The sequence below is a fragment of the Chiroxiphia lanceolata genome, chromosome 2, assembly GCF_009829145.1.
Source record: "Chiroxiphia lanceolata isolate bChiLan1 chromosome 2, bChiLan1.pri, whole genome shotgun sequence".
Taxonomy (NCBI): Eukaryota; Metazoa; Chordata; class Aves; order Passeriformes; family Pipridae; genus Chiroxiphia; species Chiroxiphia lanceolata.
In genome coordinates this window covers 28,753,694-28,776,040 of record NC_045638.1, presented here as the reverse complement: position 1 = coordinate 28,776,040, position 22,347 = coordinate 28,753,694, and the positions used below count along the sequence as shown (strand labels likewise).

The following is a 22,347-nucleotide window of genomic DNA, read 5'->3' as shown; positions in this document are numbered from 1 at the left end:
GCATTTATTTAGCACAGGTTGAAATACAGAAATGTTTGCCTGCTGTGTTTGGCTTGATTTGCTTTAGGGAAGACTTAATGACGTACAGAAGGGTTGTCTGTACAAAACCGTGCGGGGTCTGCTGTTTTCTGGGGCTTCACTCCTGAATGTTCATTTGGGTGTTGCAACACACTGACACTCTGTAATAAATCCATTAGGGTGTTATTTAAGAGCCTCACACTCAATGTATTTTTTTAATACGGCTTCATTCCCTGTGAATGCTAATGCAGATATATGGAGATGAGAAGCTTTCTGATGACAGACACAGATGGGATGCCTTTAAGGCTGTGTCAGTGGCCTCTGAAAATATTGATTGCCAAGTGCAGTTATGGAGAAAAGATTCTGAAGCCTTTGGAACAGAACAGTTAACAGAGCATGAATCAAACCTGGGTTTTCAGTTATGGGAAGGATAAGCCCTTATGTGAGTCCAGCCCTATGGCAGTCAGCCAGTTTGATGGTTGGGTCTCAATGTAGCTATAGGAAAATGCACATCTGTGTTCCTTTGCTTTGTGGAGGCTGTCCTTACAGAAATATTCTTACCACTCACCACACAGATTTCATCCTCAGCAGGAGGCTGAGTTTTCATTCTCAGCAGAAGGCACAAGCACAAGTCTTCAACTTCAGGGAGTAAATGCAATTTGTCAGGCCCCACTCTTGCCCCTTGGTCTTTCTAATAGGCTACCCTACTGCCTTTTGCCTGCTCTGCTGCTTACTTGCAGCCCCTCTGCTCCTCGTAGCACTGTCTTAAGTCATCCTTTGTCAGGTATTGCCTGAAGCCACTGTCGTGCAATTGATGGGAAAACGGTGATGGTTAGGCGGAAGGAAAGTTGGTTTGGCTGGAATTTCTGAACAAATTTGGAGCAATCCATTTTATAGGTGACTTGTTAATGTACAAACTCTACACTACCACTTGTCTTTTCCTTCCTTTTATACCTGAGAGAGACACATTGATTTTAAGGCTAGAAGACATCACTTTGGGCTGACCACCCGCATAATTCAGATCCTCTGTCATCCCTGTATAAAGTCATGTTTCAGGATCAAGAAAAGTACCTGTGACAGAGACTGTCTTTTGGCAAGAACAAGAAAACCTCCCCTTGATTAAGAAAGATCCACGTAGTCCAAGACAATCCTTCAGAACTTGTTTCAGTGTTGACCAAGAAAAATGTCGTACACCTTCCACGTGCTTGTCAACACCCATCTGATATTTTCCCTCAGAAGTTAGACTCTGAGCCCACTACACATGAAATTAGGTTATAAGTGCCCCACAAGGGAGGCTGCTCCACTACCTGTATCGCTCCACTGCCATGCATCGCTCATGCACAAAATTCAAATATTAGTGAGCAAAATATGTGTTTCATAACTGGAATTGTTCTTGTCTACATAGTCTGAGAAAAGGTAGATATATCCTCCAACATATTTCTATGCAGAGAATGTGCTTAGATCTTTTATTAACATTCCTAGTTTGTATTGTTTATTTGCATATAAGAGTTTAGTTCTCTGTAATGAGAGCTTATTTTTAAGCGAAAATATATGATGTTTAAGTGAAAACCAGAGATGACTGAGAGAGACACCTCTGACATAAGAAAAGGTGAAATTTGTCCATAATGAAACTAAAATGAAGATATTCTCTCAGCCTTTGTCTTAATCTGTTTCTTTTTTTAGCCTTGCCTGGAGTTGTCTGTGCACTTGTAGAGAAATCAATCTGTGCCTTGGGCAGTGGGATCTCTCCATTGCTAGGGCAGACTGATTGATTGTTTCACACATTGAGACTGTAGGTTTGACAGGAACTCTATGGGAATGGTAACAGCAGTGGAGATTTGAGGGATTTGGCTTCTTTACTAAAATATATACCTTACGACTTATGTTCCTTTTTATCAGATAAAAATTCCTCTCTCTGCTATGTATACCTCTCTTCATTCTGTTGTGTTTCTCTCCTCTCCTCTCCTCTCCTCTCCTCTCCTCTCCTCTCCTCTCCTCTCCTCTCCTCTCCTCTCCTCTCCTCTCCTCTCCTCTCCTCTCCTCTCCTCTCCTCTCCTCTCCTCTCCTCTCCTCTCCTCTCCTCTCCTCTCCTCTCCTCTCCTCTCCTCTCCTCTCCTCTCCGACCCTCTCCTCTCCTCTCCTCTCCTCTCCTCTCCTCTCCTCTCCTCTCCTCTCCTCTCCTCTCCTCTCCTCTCCTCTCCTCTCCTCTCCTCTCCTCTCCTCTCCTCTCCTCTCCTCTCCTCTCCTCTCCTCTCCTCTCCTCTCCTCTCCTCTCCTCTCCTCTCCTCTCCTCTCCTCTCCTCTCCTCTCCGACCCTCTCCTCTCCGACCCTCTCCTCTCCTCTCCTCTCCGACCCTCTCCTCTCCGACCCTCTCCTCTCCGACCCTCTCCTCTCCTCTCCTCTCCTCTCCTCTCCGACCCTCTCCTCTCCGACCCTCTCCTCTCCTCTCCTCTCCTCTCCTCTCCTCTCCTCTCCTCTCCTCTCCTCTCCTCCTCTCCTCTCCTCTCCTCTCCTCTCCTCTCCTCCCTCTCCTCTCCTCTCCTCTCCTCTCCTCTCCTCTCCTCTCCTCTCCTCTCCTCTCCTCTCCTCTCCTCTCCTCTCCTCTCCTCCCGACCCTCTCCTCTCCTCTCCTCTCCTCTCCTCTCCTCTCCTCTCCTCTCCTCTCCTCTCCTCTCCTCTCTCCTCTCCCTCCTCTCCTCTCCTCTCTCCTCTCCTCTCCCTCTCCGACTCCTCTCCTCTCCTCTCCGACCCTCTCCTCTCCTCTCCGCCCTCTCCTCTCCTCTCCTCTCCTCTCCTCTCCTCTCCTCTCCTCCTCCTCTCCTCTCCTCCCTCTCCTGCCTCTCCTCCCTCTCCTCCCTCTCCTCCCTCTCCTCCCTCTCCTCCCTCTCCTCCCTCTCCTGCCTCTCCTCCCTCTCCTCCTCTCCTCCCTCTCCTCTCCTCTCCTCTCCTCTCCTCTCCTCTCCTCTCCTCTCCTCTCCTCTCCTCCTCTCCTCTCCGACCCTCTCCTCTCCTCTCTCTCCTCTCCTCTCCCCTCCTCTCTCTCTCCTCTCTCTCCTCTCCCTCTCCTCTCCTCTCCTCCCTCTCTCCTCTCGCTCTCTCTCCTCTCCTCCTTCCTCTCCTCTCCTCTCAACTCTCTCTCCGCTCCCCTCTTCCGTCCGCTCCTCTCCTGCTCCTCCATCTCTCTCACTCTCCGACTCCTCTCCTCTCCTCTCCTCTCCTCCGATCCTCTTCCGCGCCTCGCCTCTCCCTCCTCTCCTCTCCTCTCCCTCATCCTCTCCTCTCCCTTCTCCTCTCCTCTATCGCTCCTCATCCTCTCCGCTCCATCTCCTCCTCCCTCCTCTCCTCTCCTCTCCTCTAGCTCTCCTCCGACTCCTCGTCCCTCCTCTCCTCTCCTCACCTCTCCTCTCCTCTCCTCTCTCGCCGAACTCCTCGGTCCCTATTCCTCTCCTCTCCTCGCCTCTCTTCCGCTCTCTCCTCCTCTCCGACTCCTCTCCTCTCCCTCCGATCATATCCGCTCCTCTTCCTCGCTCCATCTCCTCTCCTCTCCCTCCTCTCCTCTCCTCTCCTCTCCTCTCCTCTCCTCTCCTCTCCTCTCCTCTCCCTCCTCTCCTCTCCTCTCTCCTCTCCTCTCCTCTCCTCTCCTCTCCTCTCCTCTCCTCTCCTCTCCTCTCCTCTCCGACCCTCTCCTCTCCTCTCCGACCCTCTCCGACCCTCTCCTCTCCTCTCCGCCCTCTCCTCTCCTCTCCTCTCCTCTCCTCTCCTCTCCTCTCCTCTCCTCTCCTCTCCTCCTCCTCTCCTCTCCTCTCCTCTCCTCTCCTCTCCTCTCCTCTCCTCCTCCGACCCTCTCCTCTCCTCTCCGACCCTCTCTCTCCTCTCCTCTCCTCTCCTCTCCTCTCCTCTCCTCTCCTCTCCTCTCCTCTCCTCTCCTCTCCTCTCCTCTCCTCTCCTCTCCTCTCCTCTCACTCCTCTCCTCTCCTCTCCTCTCCTCTCCTCTCCTCCTCCTCCCTACTCCTCTCCTCTCTCCTCTCCTCTCCTCTCCTCTCCTCTCCCGACCCTCTCCTCTCCCTCTCCTCTCCTCGTCCTCTCCTCTCCTCTCCGCTCTCCTCCCGACCCTCTCCTCCCTCTCCTCTCCTCTCCTCTCCTCTCCTCTCCGACCCTCTCCTCTCCTCTCCGACCCTCCTCCTCTCCTCTCCTCTCTCCTCTCCTCTCCCTCCTCTCCCTCTCCGACCCTCTCCTCTCCTCCCCTCCTCTCCTCTCCGACCCTCTCCTCTCCGACCCTCCTCTCCTCCTCCTCTCCTCTCCTCTCCTCTCCTCCTCTCTCCGACCCTCTCCTCTCCTCTCCCTCCTCCCTCTCCTCTCTCCTCTCCTCCCTCCTCTCTCCTCTCCTCCCTTCCTCTCCTCTCCTCTCCTCCCCTCCTCTCCTCTCCTCTCCTCCCTCTCCTCTCCTCTCCTCTCCTCTCCTCTCTCTCTCTCCTCTCCTCTCCTCTCCTCTCCTCTCCTCCCCCCTCCTCTCCTCCTCCGACCCTCTCCTCTCCTCTCCTCTCCTCTCCTCTCCTCTCCTCTCCTCTCCGACCCTCTCCTCTCCTCTCCTCTCCTCTCCTCTCCTCCCCTCCCCTCCCCTCCCCTCCCCTCCCCTCCCCTCCCCTCCCCTCCCCTCCCCTCCCCTCCCCTCCCCTCCCCCCCTCTTCCTCTTCCTCTTCCTCTTCCTCTTCCTCTTCCTCTTCCTCTTCCTCTTCCTCTTCCTCTTCCTCTTCCTCTTCCTCTTCCTCTTCCTCTTCCTCTTCCTCTTCCTCTTCCTCTTCTCTTCCCTCTCCTTCATCTCCAAACATCTCACTATGGGTTGTTTTAAGTACAAAATGAAAGAGTAGTAATATGGAAGAGGTTTTCCATGGGCGTGTAATGATTCCGTGATTTGGTTATATTTGGCTTTTTTTTTTAAGTGTAAAATTGTTTCTATGAAGTGGCCAACCCAAAACCCCCCCAAAATTATTATGAAATTATCAAGGGTAAAGTGTTGACTTCATTAAACCCAAGAACACCTATTGCATTTAAATCATCAGAACAGGATTTTTTTTGTCCAGGTGCCTAAAATTTGCTCAGCAGCCAGCCAGGCTCTGTCTCTGAAAAATGTGCTCCCACGATGGGTAATGCTTCTTCAAGGTATGACTGATCTGTGCTCCCCGTTTTCTCCTCATTGAATAAAAAAAGGCAGAAAATTTCCTACCTGCTCCTATGTACTCCCTGCTGTCCAGGGAAGTGGTGGAGTCACCATCCCTGGAGGCTTTTAAAAGATGCATGGATTTGGCACTTAGCGACATGGTTTAGTGGTGGACTTGGCAGTGGGAGGTTTGTTGTTGGACTCCATGATCTTAAAGATCTTTTCCTACCTAAATAGTTCATAGATTCTATGATGTTACCATCTCTGATTAGCAAGTGATTATTAACAAGTGAAATTCAGGAAGAACTTCTTCACAGAAAGGTTTGTTAAGCATTGGAATGGGCTGCCCAGGGAGGTGGTGGACTCACCATCCTTGGAGGTGTTCAAGAAATGACTGGACATGGCACTTAGTGCCATGGTCTAATTAACAAAACGGTGATCAGTCACAGGTTGGGCTCAATGATCTTGGAGGTATTTTCCAACCTAAATGATTCTGTATGATTAGCAACAGCAAAGTTATATTTCATGTTGCATGCTCTCCCTGCATCTGCATTAATCAACATGAAAATTAAAAGTTTTAATGATCATCTTTAAGAAGATATTCCTAATCTAGTTATACCTTAAGTGAAAATAAACAATCTAATACAATTACTGTGCTCAGGTCGTCCCCAGCTCCAATCTTTCCATTGTGGTCATTAGGTGGTAACATTACCTAATGGAAAAGCAACCACTGACCTTCGCTCAGGAAGAGTGCTACAGATCTGCCATGCAAGGTGTGAAAAGGTATTAAACTTAAAAGCAAAAATCACTGCAGTCCTCTTTAGAAAAAAAAAAAAAAAAGAAGAAGAAGTTGGACACAAAGGTTTAAAATGGCAGATCTTGGGAGAGCAGAAGGTGAGACTTCTGTGTAGAAGTGGTAGAAGTGATTGAATTGCTCACCCCACCTTGAAGAATTATAGTCTCAGAATTCCTCTTTCTGAAGCAGATTAACTTTCAGATTAAAGTGTATACCTAGTCTGGTCCAAAACTGAGTGATTTGACCAAAAATGGGGCTATCTTGCCCGCCAGAGCATTTTTGATAGTGAGGAAACAATGTGCTGGAGATGAGTGGCAGTATATTAGCTCCTCTGTGCCATAGACATTCTCCATGGCGAGAGTTCCAGGGCATAAGAGCAATTATGCCGATGCCTAGAGGAGCTCTCAGGGACTTCAGAGGTCTGTCTACATTAACAAGTCCAGGCAGGTTCTTCTGTGTGGCTGATGGAGATGCCAGTTTGACTTCAGGGCTCGTGGAGACTTGTAGCAGAGGGAAAGCTAATGGGCCCTGCTGTAAGCTGGGTCCAGCCCCATGCTGGACTTCAGGATCAGAGCCCAGTAGCCTTCCCCTCCATCGCTCACCAAACAGGCCCAGGAGAACAAAGAACTGAGGATGAAATATCCACCTTTCCAGGGGAGCTGTGTTTCTGTACAAGTGTTTTGTGATATCCAAGCATAGCATGGGATTTAACCTTTCCGAGATAAATAGGACTCCATAGGGCTCTTGTGATTAAAAACATAAGTGCATGAATACTTGCAGGGCGGGTGCCTAAATAATCACAACAGGCAAAAAATCTCCCCTCCAATTTCCATACCGTGCAGCCACCTGCCCTTTGAAGTCACTGGCATCCAAAGACAGCTGGGTGCAGTGGGGCTTCACAAGGGAAGATTAAAGATGTCATGATCTCTTACTCAGAAGCAGCATGGAGAGAGTACAGAGAGTGCATTCTCCTGGAAACAAATTGAACTGTAAATCAGAGAGGTAATCCAACATCAGATGAGCAAAAGCATGGGCTTGTTCATAGGTAGGGCTTAGGCAGGGTATTGGTGAAACTGGGAAATGCAGACATAAAGTGGAGCGGCCACAGAGCAGATCAAGAGAGGTGTAAGGTCACATGTGATAACATCGGGAAGACAAGTGAGATTTCTGCTCTGATAACCTTAGAATCATGCTCTGAGCTGGGATGCTTTGCCTGTTATTAAGGCTCTCAAGGGCTCATGTTTGACCCGAGGAGAGACCAGTTACCTACCCTCTGCTGCAGGTGATCGTACCATATTTTGACTGTTTGGGCAGACGTTTTGCATGCTGTGGGCCTGCCTCAGGCAGGCTGGCAGTGTTGCTGAGAATTGCAGCCCATGTGATTCCTACCTGCCTGAGAAGGCAGGCAGGGGAAAGCAGGTTGTTGTGTTTATGCTGAAAGTGCCTGGCGTGCTTCAGGCAATATTCCAGCTCCTCTGCTTTGAAATGTGGGTTTCACACTGAGCCAGGGGTGGCAGCAGCTCTCTGGGATACTTCTCTTTTCCTTCTCCATGAAAATGCACCCACTTTCTCCCATTTCAAATAATAATAAAAAAAAGCCTTAAAGCACATGCTCAGTAGGCACATGCTGTGTCCCTGCAGGTCTCTGGGGCTCATGGCCATGCTGGAGAGGTTGCAACGGAGATGTGCAGGGCACACCCTGCCGCCCAGGCTGTTGTGCATTGCTGCAGGGTCCTGGGACTGAGGGGACTGAGGCAGAGAGAGAGAAACCTTGAGTGGATGTATGACAGATTAAACCTGTCACTGCCTCAAGCTTTGCTCCTCATCAAGCAAACTTTTTCTGCTGGTAAACTTTCCTGCACGTGCAGAAATCCACTCTGAAGCATGCCCAAATTCAGCTGGCATCTGAGTCATTGACAAGGGGTCATGAAGATACTGATTTGTCCTGCAGGGGCCAGTTTTAGGCATTGTTAAAGCCTCAAACACAAGATGGGAGAAGGAAGAAATCAGGTGGGATGGGATTTGTGTGGAGTCACATTGCCTCTCTCTCTGCAGTCACCTACTCTGGGGACAGTGCTTACCAAGCATCAAGTGAGCCCAACCCCTGGCTATTCCTCAAGGTATGGTGGACATAATACCTCCCTCCAGCAAAGAGGAAAAGTTCTGTTTCACCGGTTTCACCCCATTCCCACTTCTGCACATACTCTCCCACTGCCTTCTTATTTGGCTCTAGCTCTTTGAAACCACCTGCCTGAGCTATCACAGCTCACTAGTCCTGGTAGTAACAAACCCAGCACATTGAATTGGCTTCAAAATGTACTGGAGCTGGTAAGGGTAGGGAGGATGAGGTAGCAAGGGGCAAAGAAACTTCCCCATCTTGGTGGTAGAACAACTGACTTCAGCTCTTAAGTGTAAGGCAACAGCCATAGGAAGCACAACCTGGTTTCCTGCCATCCTCCAATTGACGCTGGGTACTGAACTGTGGGCTGCAAAGGCTGGCTCCTATTTACAAAGGAAGAAGCTCATCTGTGAAGAGGTTTAGGGCTGCAGGTGGCAAGAGAAGGTATATTCCTCCAGCTGTGATTGAAGGTGCCCAAGTGTTTGTAGGTGGCTGGGTTTGCAAGAAACTCATCTTCTCACAGCTGTCCCCGGTCTTGAGTGAGTTGCTGATATGATGGTGCTGTGTCCCCAAACCAGCTTTCTGGTGAAGCTGAAGGGAGGAAATAATGCTGTCATGATGAGGGCCCCAGAAGACATGGCAGCCAGAACATGGCTTCTGGCATTGGACACTCTTGGGGGAAGGACTGGATGCCTGTAAATAGCACATGGTCACTGATGACATGATGTAGCACAAGGTCATATAGCTTTTTATATATTTATATGAATAACGGCCACCCCACCAGAAAGCCCAGAGTTTTGGGAGGGGAACAGAAATATGTAAAAACCACTAAGACAGCAATGATGTGTAGGAAAAGGGATGCTAAAACTAAATTGTTAAATTTAAGATTTTTCAGACTTTGCATTTCCTAATCTTTGAGTAGGTGCAGCCTGTTTGGTGGGTGGGTTTGAGGTTTACTGTTGGGTTTTTTTAAGTGTGTGTGTGCATTCTGGATGTGAATGATAAAGTAAAGGAATGACACAAGTAAAAAATAGCTCAGAGACAAGAGTTCAGAAAAAAATGCTTTGAAGCATAAAAAATAAGAATCCCAAGAGACAGCACTAAAAGAGAATGATTTTAATGAAATCAGGCCATGATAAAAAGACAGGTATTAATGTACTACAGTCTCTCTCCTTCTCCCTTCCTGTTAAATCTGACACGTGGACGTGCTATATACTTCCAGGTTTATCCTAAAAGGATACTGGAGGCAGTGGAAGAGAAAAAGGAGAAGGATTTCTTAGAGAGAGAATATTTTTATCCCTCTGTGGAAAGGAAGCAGCCATGATAAGATAACATTTTCAAACTAATCTTATTCTCACTGTGCTTATTACCAGAGTAATAAGTTTAATTCTGCAGCGAGGAGAGCAAAACACTATGGAAGGAGGAGGACGGACAGACTGACAGACACTATTTCTTATTTGACAGGCTCAGACAGATGCTGCAAAAAATATCAGCAGTAGCCAAGCACAGGGGGGAAAAAGAACCCCAACAACTTTATTTTAAGCTATTTTCTATGGAAAATATGAGCTCTAATATTTATTGCTAACATGGATCAAAGTAATGGTGCAACCAGTTGAGATGCAATGGCAGAAATGTGTCCCAAACCTTGTGTCAAGGTCAATGAGTCTCTCGAATAAACTTTGCCTAAAGAAAAAAAAGTGTTTGCCCTGGCACTTGGGACACGGTCAGGACATGTCTAGAGCAGTGGAAGAAATAGTATGAAACTCAGAATGTTTTGGAAAGAACTGACTGATGATTTAAATATTCTTCCTTCTGTTTGGAAGAAAAAAACTCATGCAGTTTTCTTGGAACAGGCTGCATAAAACAATCTGGAGTGCCAAGTGCCTCTATCCTAAGGCTAGAGACCAGGCCAATATGGTCGGGAGATTTTGCAAAAACCCCATTAGCAGAAAGTAATAATTTTCTGGGTGTTGGGAGTGCTGTTCAATGCTGCCGTGTTCTTGATCAAATGGATAATTTTAATGGATTGTTAAAATCTACATGGTGCTTCTCTGCAAAAGATGAAGTGTCATCTCCTGTAATCCCTGGACAATTTCCAACTTATCTATTTGCCTACTAAGTTATGCTGATGTCAGGCCTGATTATTCTATCATAAGTCTCACTATATGAGACTTATGAGAGTTGTTCTTGGAAACCCAGATTTTGAAGTCCTGTGATTATATAAGCATTTAATCTACAACATACTTAAGAACATTATTGTGTTGAAATGCTTGAAAACATGAAGCCTAATAAAGGAAGAAGGAAATAAACCAGATCAATCTTCTTAATGCATTTTTTTGTGCTTGGAATTACTGAATATCCTTGAATAGCCATTACTGATACTATCTTTTACATTTTAATGAATAAAACACAGTTCTCTCAACACCTATTGTGATGAGATGCAAAAACAGAGGAATCTTTTTGTACTAAATTTTAGGCAAAATGTACAATAATAATAATAATAAAAATAGTAATAAAATTAAACACTTAAAAATTCAGAATGCTTTGAGGTAGAGATTTCCTCTTCCCCCCCCACCTCCAGTTAAACAGTCACACATACCCACATCACTTTAGGTACCTGCAGAAGCTGCAGGGCTTAAAACCACTATATATAAACTCAGATATCACACAGATCACATAGATGAAATGGAGTAGCCCAAGCAGTCACCAAACATGCAGCAAGTTGCAGAGCTATTTAACAAACCAGCTAGAGTCTTCTTTACTTATCCCAAAAATTATACATGAAGTTCTGCAGGCTCCAAAGACAAAGCTGGTCAGCAGCAGACTCAGGTATCAGAATTTCTCTGTCTTCAGTTATCTCTTTGCCTTGATCCTGCCTGTAGTTTCTCAAGGTCAGGCTCAGAGTGGTTTCTGTTGGATTGCTTCCAAATTTTTGCCTCAGGCTTGCAAGACCATAGTCCTCAGTCTAGTTCCATGCTGGGAATGTGATGAACCTGCCAGCTCCAGCAGCCTGCTATCCTGCCACAGGCATCCCTCCCATTCATGGTCCCCATTATGCTATCAGGCTTGATGGAGTTTACACCATGTGTGAAGGGACCCTGCTCACTGCTCCTCATTCCAGAGTTGTCTGGGGAAGAGTTTTGCTGACAGCATTAATTAACATCTTTCAATAAAATTTCAGCACCAAGAGCCTACTATTGTCACCAGTGGTGATGAAAGACATTTAACTGAATGACATCATTAGTGCAGACTTGCTTACCTGGTGCCCTTGGGAATGCTGCCTAACCATCCTGGCAGACAGCTTTAAGCACTGGCATGCCAGTGGAGGCAAACCAAGCCCTAAGACAAGCCTTAAACCCATCCATGTTTTAAAGAAAGCAATGTCACTGCTGACGGAGAAATCCCGGGAAAACACTGAATTATCCAAGTTGCACACAGAGTAACTGTGTTTTTTCATGGCAAATAGCAGAAAGGGGTACCACAGGCATGTCAATTGGATATTCACTTGGGGGTAAATAGTTCAAATGACAATGCAGTAGCTGCAAGCTCAGCAGAAAAAAGTATGTCTTACTACAATGCCAGCACAACAGTACCTTAGTCCTAAAAACAACCTGAAAAGAAATAAAGATTGCTACTGGGAAAATGCCAGTCACCTTTCAGCCTTGCCTTTGAAAAAAAGTGGTGTTACATTTTTACACAGCTTCTTTACTTTATGTCAAAAACTTCTGTCCCTTGAACTGAGAAAGTGACCTCTTCTGGGGACACACTGCACTCAGTTTAAACCTGAGCATTATAGCTTTCTGTCAGTCACTTCTTCCATCACTAGAGCAATGATTTTCTACAATAACCTTGTACTTCAGTCAATCTATTCTCTGGGTTTCACCAGATTGCATTTCATCCCAGCAGTTTCTTGAGTGATATATTTGGTATCCAGAGGAGATTCTGTGCTTTGTATTCCATTGGCCCAGAGGCAAAAAGAACCTGAAGTTCCGCACAGCCCCAGCTCCCACACAAGGCTCATTATAAACCACCCAGCTGAACAAAACACCCTTTGCCATTACCAGTATAACAGTAAACCATGAATATTCATGAATTATTGCCCTGGTTTTGTAAATTATCTCCATCATAGCTTTTACATGCAGCCTTGCATATGTGCTTCACTTCTGTCCCTTCCAGCTACATTCTGCAAATAACTATCCAAAAACCTCAGGTGGTTTTTGCAAACAGGTTGTCAATGTTAGACTGATGAAAGAGTGAGTTGATTCAGAAGAAGAGACGTTTGCTCCAACACATGGTGTTGTCTGCTGACACTTGAAGCATGGGGCTATAGGGAAAAATCACTTAGAAGCAATGACAGAAAAGACAAACACATTTTGATTCACAGTTGTGTGGGAGTTGAGCCAGGACCTCAGCTTCCTATGGGAGTGCTTCCATCACAGGGATCTGGAAGGTGCTGCTACCTCCTGCTTTGCCTCCATGGAAAGATGTGGCTCCTGCAGAGAGCAAGAGGCACTTTGGCTGGAGCAACTGCATGGCTGCATGGCTTTTTCAAGATGTTGCTGCTGCCACTTCAACTGGGATCACAGAATCACAGCATCCATAGAATTGGGTTGGAAGCAACATTAAAGAGGATCTTGTTCCAACCTGCCATGGGCAGGGACACCTTCTGCTAGACCAGGTTGCTCGGAGCCCCATCCAACCTGGCCTTCCAGGGTTGGGACATTCACAACTTCTCTGGGAAATCTGTTCCAGTGTCTCACCACCCTCACAGTAAAAAATTTCTTCCTAATATCTAATCTAAATCTACTCTCTTTCAGTCTGAAGCCGTTCCCCTTGTCCTGTCACTACATGCCCTTCTAACAAGTCCTTATATGAAAGATGAGCAGAGAGGTTTGAGCATTAGCTCAAGGGTGCTGGGGAATGAAGGGCAGCAAGGGAAAAGCTTTGAGTGCAGATCCAAATAATTTTTTCACAAGGGGAAAGATCCATTGCAAACAGGAGCAGTTGCATGAAGTAGCATTCAGGCTGAGGCTGAGGCACTGCTGAGGGACCAGCCCATGCTGATGATTCTTCTGCATTTTATGGTGAGTGATAAATCCAGCCACGGGGGCTGGTCCCACCCCCACAATTAGCTGTATCTGAATAGCACTGACAGGTTACACATCTCATCACAGGGAGTTGCCACACCACTACACAGCTCCCTCAGTGTGCACTCCTGTATCTCTATATATGCACATGTACATATTCAATACACATATTTATATACAATTACACCATATACAGTATGCAGACTGTGTGTGTGTGTGTGTGTGTGTATTCAACTGCAACTGATCTGGAACTGATCCTTATATCACAAAGCCAAGGCCTCAGCACTTACCGGATTTCTCACAAGTAGTTTACAGAGGGAGCTCAGCTCTATCTTGTTCTAGTCTGGTACAGGTTCAGCAGGAGGTGAGATGCTCATAACGGTCTCGTGGGTGTTGTGGGTCTCTGCTGTGAGGGAAGAGAGAGGTTTGTGTCTGAGGATGGGTAAGGAATTAACTAGGAATGCATCTGGGGTGTGTCTGGCATCTGTAAGGGAAGGAACTGAAAGATTAATTCACTGAGGGAAGGTTAAGTCTCAATTAGGAAAAGGGAGAGTAAGTTTAGGCATTGGTACAGTTATGAACCTCCTGAGCAAGGGTTTTTAGTTTGTGACTTTGCTTTTGGTCACTGAGTTCTTACAATAAGCTAAAACTGTCTATATGCAGAAAATCAAAATTATTTGAAATGCGTTGCGGTTTTCTGTGGGCTTGGGCGATGGGAGGAAGGGAGAGGGAAAAAATCCTGAACTAAGTCACCTTTGGTGGATTCTGATTAGTTTTTCCACCAGACAATCTCTCCATTTCCATCTGCTTTTACAAGGAACAGGCAAACTGGGTTTATACAGAGAGCAATGTGAAACGACAGACTACAGCTATTTTTTTTTAACTCCCCTGTCAGAAAAGCCAGCATGAACCGCTGACGGCTCTTTTCCACGCTCACTGGATTGATTTCGTGCAACACCAAAAAAAGGCGTTGCTGGCAAGTGGCCGAGCACACGGGTGGGTGCCTGGTCCTGCCCAAACGAATCTCACCGCACCTCCAAGCGCAGGGTGCACAATCCCACGGAAGTCCGCGGAACTCCACCCGACGCCGGGGAGCTGCCGGGGCCAGGAGCGCTGCCTCTGGACCCGCCCTCCCCTCCCCGGTCCTGACGCCTCCCCGCCCCTCCTCGTGGCGTCGGGCCCCTTCCCTCCGTTTCGGCTCCTCCGTCCCTGCCTCTATCTCCATCCTCTCCGTGTCCTCCCGCACAGGTGGGTCTCCTCGCCTCGCCGCCCCCGCCGCGATGCCGCCACCGCGCCCCCGCGGGGCCCTGCCCGGGGCGTCCCTGCTCCTCCTGCTCCTCCTCCTGCTCCCGCTGCTCTGCGCGGCCCCCGGTGAGTGAGCGCGGCGTGCGGGGTAAGGGACAGAGGGAAAGCATAACCCGACGCGTCCTGGGGAGCGGGGAAAAGCCTTTTCCTGGCATTCCGCGTGGGTTAGCACCTTCGGACGCTCCAAAAACTTGTGCAAGTTGGGCATCTTTTAAAAAAGGTGCTTGTTTGCCAGTGAACTAAAGCATTTCGGAGCAGCCGGGCGCTTGCAGGTCTCCTGTTGTGCTGCCGGACCGTGGGCTAATGCCTTGGGGACCAGCAGGATGACTGCTTCGATGTACTTTCGGGCAGACTGCCAGTCTGCCAGACAACTTTGGAGTAGTTAGCATGGCCCTCACCCAGTGACCAGGGTTTTGTGCCTCGGGTGCTGGTACTGGCAACAGCTGTGGTATTCTGATGAAAAATATAATTTACTTGGTGAAGAAGGCCAGCATCAGGATTCCGTTGCCAAGGAGAGCTGGGGAGGGGATGCTGGAGTGTCAGAAGCTTCCCTGCGGTGTGTGTTGCACTCAAATGTGGAAAAGGGAGTAAAGAGAAGCACTGGGAGAAGCTTCTCTCTTTTGCCTGTTGACCTGGAGCTATGACAAAAATACTTCTGGTATTTTTTGAGAAATAATCTTTATGCTGTTATTTCCTTCTCAATAAATGCATGTTCTTTTTTTTTTTATTTGTCTAGATGTTTCAAGGGGAAATAAGCTTAAACTGATGCTTCAGAAACGAGAAGGTAAGTAAGGAAGCAGCCAAATGCTTTCCTTTATTTTTCCTTTGAGTCGGTTGCTGTCAGTCGAGGCTGCTGCTGTGGTGTCCCTGTACCTCCAGCCCAAGGAGAGCAGATGGAACAGCAGGCTACAAGCTCACAGCCACTTTCGCTACGTACCACACCAAAACCTCCTGCTCGGACAGAGCCTGTGCCTGCATGCCTGCTTGGGACCTGGTATGGGCAAGGCTGTAGGCTCTGCTTACCACAGCCCACTCCAAAAACTGGGGTTCCCAACCTCAGGCAGCACGCTGCCTTTTCCTCTGTGCAGTGCATAGCACCTACCTTTTCCAGTGTATGCATGGCAGATGTGGCATTTATCTGGTTCATTCTGGGAAGTCACAAGCTTTTTCTGAGGAATTATAGTGCATGGAGATCCTGCTGGCTCAGGCACAGAGAAGAAAATGTGCAAACCTGGCTTGCTTATGATGCCTTGACTTGTTCTTTTTGTCTTCTTGGCCCCACATGTGCTTCCTTTTTGGAAGACTGCTTTCTTACAGGAGAGATGATGGGCCCAGCAGTCAGATGCACAGAATGGCTTGCTGGCTGAGGGAAGGATGTGGAAATCATGCCAACTGGGAACAAGCAGCAGATGAAATATCCCAGAAGTTTTGATCACCTCCCCTCAGTCTGCTCTATCGCTGAACCAAAATATTTATACCACGACAGAGGGGACTCCCACTTTCTGCAAGCCTACCTGATTTCTCACTGGGTTTTTTCTGGCATCACCCAACATCTCTTACCTGCCCTAAAATATGTATCCCATCCACATCTGTTTTCCTTGTGTGCGGGTTCTCTACGTCACCATTCTGCAGTGTTTGTGTGCAGACAGGAGCAACCCACGCCCTCCCTGCACCCCAGCAACAGGCCACTTGTTTGTTCAGTTCCCCTGGGGAGAGGGACCACCAAAGGAGGTGGTCCTTTGGTGCATGCAGACAACATGGCTTAGACCAGGAAGAACTGCAAAGCCTTGAAGGAGGGGACACGTAGCCCCTCTAACTCCAGCCTCGCTCCCCTTTTCTGGTTGGTTTCTGAAGTGAGCAGGCCAAGTGCACAGTACTGTTTCCCTTGCTGGCAGTGTCTCTTGTGCGAGGCCTATTCATGGGACATTTGCTCAGCTGTCCCTCTTCCCAGTGATAACACCCAGCTCACCCTGAGTTACCAGTTTCCAGCTCATCATCACAGGACAGCCTACTGTTTCCCACTCTTTCTGCAACAACTCATCTATCACTGCTATCTCTTGAATCGCCTGCTCACTGCAGTCCTTTGTCTCCCTGACAGTCTGACCAGCTCCTACTTCAAAGGTTTCCACATCTCCCCTTGACTTCCCTCCCTGCCTGCCCCAGTCTCTTCCCTTGCAACCTCCAAAAATCCCCATCGACACCCATGTTCCTGATTTCTCCCTCATTCCAATGAACACTCTGAAGCCAAGACATTTCTCCTACTCCTCCAAGTGTTTCTTGTTTCACAGGCAGATCAATACCAGGTTTTATCATTTCTGTGTGTGGCTGGGGGCTGGCCAGTCATAGAATCATAGAATTGCTAAGGCTGGAAAAGATCTGTAAGACTGAGTCCAACCACTTACCCAGCACAGTCACGTTCACTACTAAACCATGTCTCCAAGTGCTACATCTACGTGTTTTTTGAACACTTCCAGGCATGGTGATTCCACCACTTCCCTGGGCAGGGAATGTCTGACCACCCTTTCAGTGAAGGAATTTTTCCTAACATCCTGTATAAACTTGCATTTCTTGAGGCCATTTCTTCTTGTCCTGTGGTAGTCCTCACATCCATACCTTTTGGAGATACATAAATTCCTCTAGCAGCCACAGCAGATTGCCTGACTCTTAGGCATGGAGCAAGCCAGACAGCCACATCTGGGTCTGGCAGGTTGAGGACATTCCCATGCACCCACCACACAGTGTGCTATGAAAGCCTAATGGGCTTTCATTTTCAGGCATACAGGGCATTTAGTAGCACTCATTATTTCAAAGCTACTTTCTTACACAACAGATTTAAAAATCTGTCTTTTCATGTGTGCCTCTCTTCACCCTGAGAAGTTAGCAGTGTTTCTCCAGCTTCCTGAGGCTTCATTCCAATTTCTGCAACTGCAGCACAGAGAGGCCAGTCTTCTGGTCTCTCCTCAAAGCACAAACACATTGTGTATGTGCTCTTTGGGTGTATACATTTAAATTCCTCACTAAGCTGCTGTCTGAGCTCAGAACAGCTTTTCAAAAATCCAGGAGAATGAGGGTAGCTGAGAAATCCTATTACTTCAGTGATTCCTGGGTTTATTACTGTACTCTGTGACAGTCATAGCACTGGCAAGCACAAAGGTGATGGCATGATGTGAGAAGCATTTTCTTACCTGCTGCAAGCAGTACGCTTCAGGCTGACCAAATATTTCCTGGCATGCCTTTTGTGGGGGGAATTAATTTCAGCCCCTGTTGCTGCAAAGCCTGAGGTGTCAGTGAAGGAAATGGCAGCCAAGGAGTTCCTGAGCAGCCTGAGACGCCAGAGGCGCCAGCTGTGGGACAGAAGCCAGCCTGATGTACAGCAGTGGTACCAGCAGTTCCTGTACCTGGGATTTGATGAGGCGGTGAGTATATGAAATGGAGAGCAGCGGGAAGAAAAGAAGGCTCTGGGAAACCTTATTGCAGCCTTTCAGTACTTACAGGGAGCTTATAAAAAAGAGGGAGAGCAGGTAGTGACTGGACAAGGAGGAATGGTTTTAAACTAAAAAAGAAAAGATTTAGATTAGATATTTGGAAGAAATTATTTACAATTATTTAGTTACTTGTGGTGAGGCACAAAGCAGCTTTCCCAGAGAAGTGGTGGCTGCCCTATCCCTCTAAGTGTTTAAGGCCAGGTTGGATGGGACTTTGAGCAATCTGGTGTAGTAGAAGGTGTCCCTGTCCACGGCAGGGGGGTTGGAACTAGATGATCTTTAACGTCCCTTCCAAGCCAAGCTTTTCTGTGATTCTATAAGGCTTGGGAGGGGTTCAGACTGAGCAGTGATGAGTGAGGATGCACAGCCCCGGGGTTTCCAGGGAGAAGCTGCCCTGCTCCTGTCCACAGAGACTTGAGATTTCTTCTTTTAAAGTAGCAAATGTCACACAGAAATATTAGCTCTCTTACTTGTTAAAGATTTCTGCAAAATGTTATTAGTAGAAAAAAATTACATTAAGATTTTTGGTGGAGTTCCTGCCTGCTATTGAAGGTAAGCTTAATAAATTGCAATTGGACATATTAACAAAGTTTGCTTTGAGAAATAAATGGCCAGACTCAAAGCAATCAGTCATATTTCAGGAAATTAATTTGTCAGCCTCAACCTAATCAGCTTGCTTTTAAACAAGCTCAGAAATCCCCACCAAACTGGTTATGATTGGCATTCATAACTCGATGAAATAGCACTGACATCATGTACCTAATGCACACATGTGCCTCCTTGGTGTGGGCAGCTCCTGACCAGCACCAACACCAGAGCTGTGCCTCAACTCTAAATCTGAAAGGAAAACTATTTGATAATACTCAAAAGAGAAGGATACATTTTTTAAAAGCAGTTAATTTGTAAAAACACTGGAGTGGAATCAAGCTCTGCACAAAGCTCTACTAAATAGATGCTGAAATAGGGCAAAAATAAGTGCATTTGTTTGCAGTCCAACATGTAGCATCATTTCTACTTTTAATAAGGGATAAAAATAGTTATAGATGTTGAATTCTTGGCTTATGTCAGCTGCATGAATATGTTTAATAAAATTGCATTGGAACAGGCAAGCTGGAGTACATTTTAGACCTTCATGCTATGTGGATTGCTTATTAGATGAATGCACTCATTTTCAAAGCTGCAACAATTAGAAAAATAATCCTTTGCTTGAGCTGGAATTATGAAGGGTACTTTTTTTTAATTCTCCTGGACATTATGTGGATATTTTTAACAGCATGCCTATATCCCCCTTCATCAATAGGAATAGAAAAAAATAGGAAAAGTGTTTTATACATCAGAAACTTAAGACTGGGGGCAAATACCAAAAGTAGTAAAGACAAGCCATGCAGAAAAAGTGAATTCTCCTCTGAGTTCCTGTGTGTATTTCAAAAACTGAAATGAGGCCTGTTGAGGGATACAATGAATCCACTTAGTAGGTTTTCTTGAGTATTAAGACACAGTTTTAACAATGAAATAACTGTTTGTTCCAGCAAAGGACTTGGGTCATACTTAGCCATTGTATATTTTGCAAAATTTTTTTTTCAAATCTCAGCCAAAAAATATTTCCAAAGAGTCATTCAGATGGAAAGGCTTTGGCTTGGCAAGTATTTGATATCCTTGCACACTGTTTTTCCTCTGCTGTTTTGAGCAGAATTGAACTGCTTATTGCATTTCCATAGCTAGAAGGCTGCACTGTACCTTCATTTTTACCCATGCAAGGTGGGAGTGAGAGATCACAGACAGAAAGCAAAAGCCTGTTGCACCCCAGTCACGGACATAACAACTAAAGGCACAGAACAACAGACAAGTAAACCTTTACATTTTTAAGTGCAAAACATTAAAATGGTTTTACAGTCCACCATTGACAAGGTAACAGAGATATTAAAGGTGCTTAGTGCACATTTCAGTTGAAGGCATTCTCACTTTCAGCACTTTAGAGTGGGCAGAGGGTGTAGGGGTGGGTGCCGGGTGGGGTTGGGGAGGGACAATTCCTGCACTCAGGATCCTGATAATCCCATGGAGAAGGCAAAAGCCTCTTAGATCTAAAGATTTAATTTACAACAAATGTGTGAAGGATCCAAATTTTTGAAAGAGGCTCTTGCACCACTTCTGTTTCATCTCACTGTTGTAAAGTTTCAGGCTGGAAAGCAAATGTCCCCCCCCCTTTTTTTTTTTGTTTTCGGCAGAAATTTGAAGATGACATCTCCTACTGGACAAACTTAGGGCGTGCTCGTAATGAATATTATGGTGGGTACTACCAGCACCACTACGATGAAGATTCTCCAATTGGCCCACGAGATCCACACAGCTTCAGGCACGGAGCAGGCGTCAACTATGACGATTACTAAAGTCATTTATCCTACTACAGCTGGTGCCTGTAGGGCTGCACTGGGCAAAAGTGAGTCCTCCCTCAGTCAGAATGACCCCGCTTTCTTTCTATTCATGTCAAACAGCAAGAGTAAAGGAACTGCCAGACTTTGATTTTAACTACCATTACTTAGTAGTACACTTTATATAAAGTGTTTTAGAAATAAAGCTTTTTCGATAAAATAAGCAGGTTGCCATTATTCAGTAGAGTTCATAACAGCAAGTTTAATTCCAACTGTATTACTACGGATTTCTTTTTAAAGGGCACTTTCATTTGCTTTCCTACAATCAGTTGCAAAATTACATTATATCATCTACTTCGGCATATAGAATATATAATATAAGCCAGTATACTTAAGATGTGCCTGCTCATTCAGATTTTTATCAACAAATAAATCCAATTATTCTTGTGGGAAAAGAAAAAAAAATTCATCTCAGTTGAAGTGTTGCCTTGTTGCCTCCTCTGTTGTTTCCATACCTATTGCACACAGCCTGTATGACATGGCACTTCTACAGCTCCTACTGGGTCAAGGACAGATATTCACAAAAGCTAAATTCAGTGCAGAGGAACTCGCCTACCTACAAAGCTTGTGAAGAGTCTCCAGGGAATGGGCTCAGGGCATGAACCTGACTTCAGAAGTAATTGCTGAGATGCAGAGCATCTAACCTGAGTGGCCCCAACCCCTCCCAGGCACGATAACCCAAAGGTTATCTTTGGTGAATATTCCCCTTTTTGTCCATTCCACTTAGCGTCAAGCTTTCAGCTGAGCTCAAAACAACAAGCTAAGCTATTTAAAATGAAGTTAGTATCAGACAGCATCCAACACAGTCCCCTGACATAATTTCCTACTGTGAAGTTCCCTCTATCCCCAATTCAAACTGGAATGTATGCACATTAGTCTGAGCATCAAAATATATCAGAGACTGTCAATGAGCGTGTTGTTGGTGGCATCATGTATGTTAAGAACTGTTACAACCCGCCCCAGAAAAAGGGAGGGGGGTAACCCAGGTTTTTATCAATAATTCCCTTGGGGTGTATTCGAGTGAAACGGCACTGAATAATCGGTGTCTGAAAACATATATTGATAAGGTTTATTTTAACAACTCTGTATCAACAGGTATGCTAGCATTTCTGTGTTGTCATATAACAATGTGGCATAGAGATAACCTTTGGGAGGGGGAGAAAATGCATAGGGGAGAGAAAGGCAGGATAAGAGTAAGGGAGAGTAAGGGAAAGAAAAGCTGAGAGTGGACAGATGTATATAGTCACCGCCCACGGGGTCCAGCGATGAAACTTAGTAGTTGCAGCTTCCATGTCTGTCAGTTGAAGTGGTGGCCTTGATCTGCTGGGGGTGAAGGAGGGAAGCCCCCACACTCCAAGAAGTTATGAGTTATTATATCCATGGTCAGTGTCATGGGCCATGCCTTGAGCCTCCAACCTCTCCCTGGGCCCTGCGCAAGAGTTTCTGTGTCTGGCCTGGTTCCCACCCTTTTCCAGACTGGCAGAGGGGGAGATGGGCTCCTATGGGCCATCAGAGGCCCCACCCCTTCAGGGCCCGACACCTTCAATTGCCCATCAGAGGTACAATGCAACAGTCAAAAGCTTGCAAGCTCGGCTCTTCACTGGAGGGAGAGACAGACCCAACTATCCATCCAGGAAAAGTCAAAAGCCTGCAAAAGTCTCCTAGAATGCATAAATCATTAACCATTTCAGTCTCTGACAAGAACCCTGAAATACAACCAACTTTTGTACCACAGCAATGTCAGCCAATATTGTAGAAAAGCACTTATGGAAATCTAAGCCTAGGAGGGAGATTTCAGCTGTCAGGGGCTTCAGGAGGAGCTTGGCAGAGGAAAGCCCTGCTGGTGCTTGACAAATGTAGAAGACTGGGAAGGGGCAGGTGAGGAAGGCTAGCTGCTCCTCAAGAATCAGGATAAAGAGAGATGAAATGGTTTCCTCCAACCATAGCAG

At 46.6% G+C, this 22,347-nt stretch overlaps 1 protein-coding gene across 2 annotated transcripts; it reads left to right on the top strand.

Moving 5' to 3' along the window:
• The first annotated feature begins 14,353 nt into the window (after nt 1–14,353).
• Nucleotides 14,354–20,561, top strand: ECRG4 (ECRG4 augurin precursor). 2 transcript variants are annotated; one of them, XM_032679498.1, is made up of 4 exons: nt 14,354–14,550; nt 15,221–15,268; nt 17,743–17,900; nt 20,195–20,561. In XM_032679498.1, the coding sequence occupies exons 1-4, from the start codon at nt 14,460–14,462 to the stop codon at nt 20,354–20,356; spliced, it is 459 nt and encodes a 152-aa protein (XP_032535389.1). In that variant the 5' UTR covers nt 14,354–14,459; the 3' UTR covers nt 20,357–20,561. The 2 variants fall into 2 exon arrangements, with proteins under 2 accessions (XP_032535389.1, XP_032535390.1); XM_032679499.1 differs by having other exon boundaries at nt 14,374–14,427.
• Nucleotides 20,562–22,347: the final 1,786 nt, after the last annotated feature.

Coding starts and splice junctions, on each gene's coding strand:
- ECRG4 (XM_032679498.1), top strand. CDS start 14,460: ATGCCGCCACCGCGCCCCCGCGGGGCCCTGCCCGGGGCGTCCCTGCTC. Junction 14,551..15,220: donor GCTGCTCTGCGCGGCCCCCG/GTGAGTGAGCGC, acceptor TTATTTGTCTAG/ATGTTTCAAGGGGAAATAAG. Junction 15,269..17,742: donor GATGCTTCAGAAACGAGAAG/GTAAGTAAGGAA, acceptor AATTAATTTCAG/CCCCTGTTGCTGCAAAGCCT.